The sequence below is a fragment of the Octopus bimaculoides genome, chromosome 2, assembly GCF_001194135.2.
Source record: "Octopus bimaculoides isolate UCB-OBI-ISO-001 chromosome 2, ASM119413v2, whole genome shotgun sequence".
NCBI lineage: Eukaryota > Metazoa > Mollusca > Cephalopoda > Octopoda > Octopodidae > Octopus > Octopus bimaculoides.
This window is the reverse complement of record NC_068982.1, coordinates 85,306,609-85,310,364: the sequence shown is the minus strand read 5'-3', so window position 1 is coordinate 85,310,364 and position 3,756 is coordinate 85,306,609. Positions and strand designations below refer to the sequence as shown.

The following is a 3,756-nucleotide window of genomic DNA, read 5'->3' as shown; positions in this document are numbered from 1 at the left end:
TATATATATATATATATATATATATACACACACACACACACACACATGAATATGTGTGTAGGTACAGGACATCACCAATAGTGCAAATGAAATTCGTAAACAAATGAGTTCAATATGTAAACGAGAAAAAATGGAAAACAGGACAAGTAAACACAAAGAAAGGACCCTTCATCAGTTGTCGGCTGTCTATCTATTCCTCATTCCAAGCATTCAACGACAATATGAGTCTTCAAAGGCAGTTGCTCCCATAAATTCTAAAATAAAATTTAGGATTTATGGTGGGTCAAGTTGGGAACAAAACATGACAGTGGAGACATACAAGAAAAATGAATGAAATGAGTATATAGACAGCTGACAATTGATGAAGGGTCCTTTCTCTGTGTTTACTTGTCTTGTTTTCCATTTTTGTCTTGTTTAGATATTTAATTCGTTTGTTTACATATTACATGTTATTTGCACCGTTGGCGATGTCCTGTACCCATATATACATGTATATACATATTATATATTATTTACTATTTATTATTATCATTATATATATATATATATATATATATATATATATATACAAAGGACAAAAAGAAAATGATTCTCCCCAGACACAACAGGATATACAAACAAAGATATATGTTCTTTTGTGTGTGTGTGTGTGTGTGCGTGTGTGGATTGTGTGCATGTCTGTGTATCTCTATGTTGTGTGCCTGCACGCATTTTTTCGAGTATGTGTGCATGCATACTATATACATATTTTTGGGTGTTTTCTTTCTACTAGAAAATCTAACTGCCTTTTGGACACACTTTCCATTATACATCAGCAATGACTTTCTCACTGATAACACTTTCCCTGTATATTCCAAATATGTAATTCTTTTTTCCAAAATTGTACTTCATATTGGAGGCTCCAGTGAAGCTATTGGATGTTATCCAGGCACTCAATTAAGAGTCCACTGCATCTTATGGCAGAAACAGTTGTAAGCTAATGAAGTTCATAACATAACCTTTGTTTTCTTGTCTTATCTCTTTTTCTCATTACTGCTGTATACTCATTGGACACTTTGTTCTGAAACATACATATACTGAGTTCTACAACAGGTTATAAGTACTAAAATGCCTAAGCAAAATATTAAAAATATATATATATCATGTACTTTTGTAGTTTTCTCCTTAAGGAATTGATGTTCATAACTTATTTTGACATATGTGTTCTGATGTGTTTTTACTAAGTGACATCATCATCCAATTATTATTCACATGCTAATTTTATGGAGTAGGATACCTATTTTATATAGGTTCCAGGTAACACCTTTCTTTCTCTTCTAGTTCAAAACTTAAATCAGAAAAACCTGATGAAAATATGAGAAACTCACCAATGAATAGCTTGTTCTAGTGACTTCTGATCTGTATACTCTGACTGAACAAATTTATCCTTGTATATGCGGCCACATAAACATAACATATCAGATACAGGTGGATTGCTTTGTTCAATTGCCTAAAAAATTATTGAGAAATGAATGTAACCTAGATTTAACAGAAGTATATTTCAAATATAGCTTTAAATATATGCAGCAATCATCAAAACATTTGTTTGTGAGTGTGCACATGCATTTCTGTATATGACACTTGTAATTATGGTCAAGAAGCAGACTAATGATTATGAACAGGTTCTCATAACTTGACCATACTCCCTCATAAATCATGTACCTCATCAATGAAGTCAACAGGAGAACTGTTAAAGTCAGCATTTCCTTCAACAGACATTGCAAGACATCTGGACACAAAAAGGATTACAAACCAAACTAGGTCTACAGAGTCGGTGTGCCAACTTCTGTGTATGCCAGTGAAACTTGGCCTGTTTGCAGCAGACACACCAAAAATGGAACTCAATGGAACTCACCTAAACTATCTACACAAAGTGCTGTACATTCATTGACAGTTTAAAGTCTTAAACACTGATATCCTCAAATGTTCTGAGCTACCCAGGGCCCACATTTTCGTATAGAGATCCCGGCTCTTCCAGTTTTATCACATGACCATAAAGGACAATGAAAGCTTTCCAAAACATCTTTTCTACAGTGAATTTTTAAGGGAGAATCCTTCGTACAAAGGGCTGCACATATGCCAAAAAGACACTCTCGTGATCTCTCTAAAGTATTTCACCATCAGTCAAGAGTAACCCGGGAGCATTGCTTCTGAGAGATCTTCTTGACAGAAACTTAGAAAAACTGCCAAGGCATCTGAACAAGCCAAAAGTAGGCAAATCATGGGAAATGTAAATGGAGGATTTATTTCCTACTTATGATTCAATCAATTGCTATGATAATTAAAAACTATTTTACTTCTACTTTTCTAATAATTAAGTTGCTTTTACTGAAATTAAGATCATCATTATCTATCAACTACAGCTTGTATTTACATCAGGTACAAAGAGAGATGCACCACATATCACATTTTATTATCAGTGTCCTGACTTCAGATGTTACAAAGCCAGTCATCAGGGTTTTGATTGTGGTTTTCAAAGGATGTCTTTAGTTCATCTTCTCATGGAGTGATTCTCAGATGATGGTTTGGTTATTAGGCAACTCTCATATGAACTCTGGGTTTGCAGACAGTCTCTAGCATGTTGCAGCCATCTTTAAGCTCTCTTAACTAGGAACGGTCATGTTATGCATCAAACAAATATTGAAAGATATTCAGAGCATCCAGCAGGGCAAAGAGAAAGCTATATGGGACTGGTTATAGATCAAGTGAAAGTTTAACTCTAGTGAAGAATTGTTTCTATTGCTATGAAGATCCTTTACTTGACCTGTTGGCAAAAATTTCCAAGTAAGGCTATATAAGCATCCCAATATCTCTGCTGTAGTCTGCCATGAATGAAATTAGAATACAGCTTTATATAAATTTAGGAATTATATTTGATGAATGAAATACTTAAAGTGAGCAGACTATCAAACAAACAAGATTTCTAATAGTAATGAATACAGTTTAATATCATTAAAACCAAGTAAAAAAGTTGTAAGACAAAATAAACAGAAATATATACTAACCTGTTGAATAACCTTCAAAGCTTTATCACTGTCGCCTTTTTTGTCACGTCTATAAAATTCAGAAGAAAAGAAACAGTTATGTTCAGTAACACATAGATACCTAAGGAATTCTTTCAATTATAACCTAATTACATGAAAATTTTGCAGTGAAAATATTAAAATCATATATAAGTGCACAGGTAGCTATATGATTATGAAGTTTACTTCCCAACTACAGTGAAACATGGGCCGTGACTGCTGAGGACATGCGTAAGCTCGCAAGGAATGAAACCAGTATGCTCCGATGGATGAGTAATGTCACTGTGCATACTCAACAGAGTGTAAGTATCTTGAGAGAAAAGTTGAACATAAGAAGCATCAGTTGTGGTGTGCAAGAGAGACGATTGCGCTGGCATGGTCATGTGGCGAGAATGGATGAGGATAGCTGCATGAAAAAGTGTCACACCCTAATGGTTGAGGGAACCTGTGGAAGAGGCAGGCCTAGGAAAACCTGGGATGTGGTGGTGAAACACGACCTCCGAACATTAGGCCTCACTGAGGTAATGCCTTGTGACCATGACCTTTGGAAATATGCTTGGCGTGAGAAGACACGGCAAGCCAAGAGAGACCAAAATCCAAGGCCTCTGCCAGGGATGTAGCCAACCCACTTACGCGTAACATTCCTTCATTGGACACTAAACTGGCAATTAGGCGATATTCGCCTTCTTGTACA

General features: G+C 35.4%; 1 protein-coding gene across 1 annotated transcript in view; it reads right to left on the bottom strand.

The window, feature by feature from the left end:
- Positions 1-680: 680 nt before the first annotated feature.
- LOC106882450 (mitogen-activated protein kinase kinase kinase 15) overlaps positions 681-3,756 on the bottom strand; it is a 57,052-nt gene continuing 53,976 nt past the window's right edge. Inside the window, exons 8-9 of the mRNA XM_052978402.1 lie at positions 3,045-3,093; positions 681-1,489 (exon numbers count right to left, since the gene is read on the bottom strand). Coding sequence (XP_052834362.1) covers positions 1,364-1,489; positions 3,045-3,093 — 175 coding nt within the window. The 3' untranslated portion in view covers positions 681-1,363. The remainder of the gene's footprint in view (positions 1,490-3,044; positions 3,094-3,756) is intronic.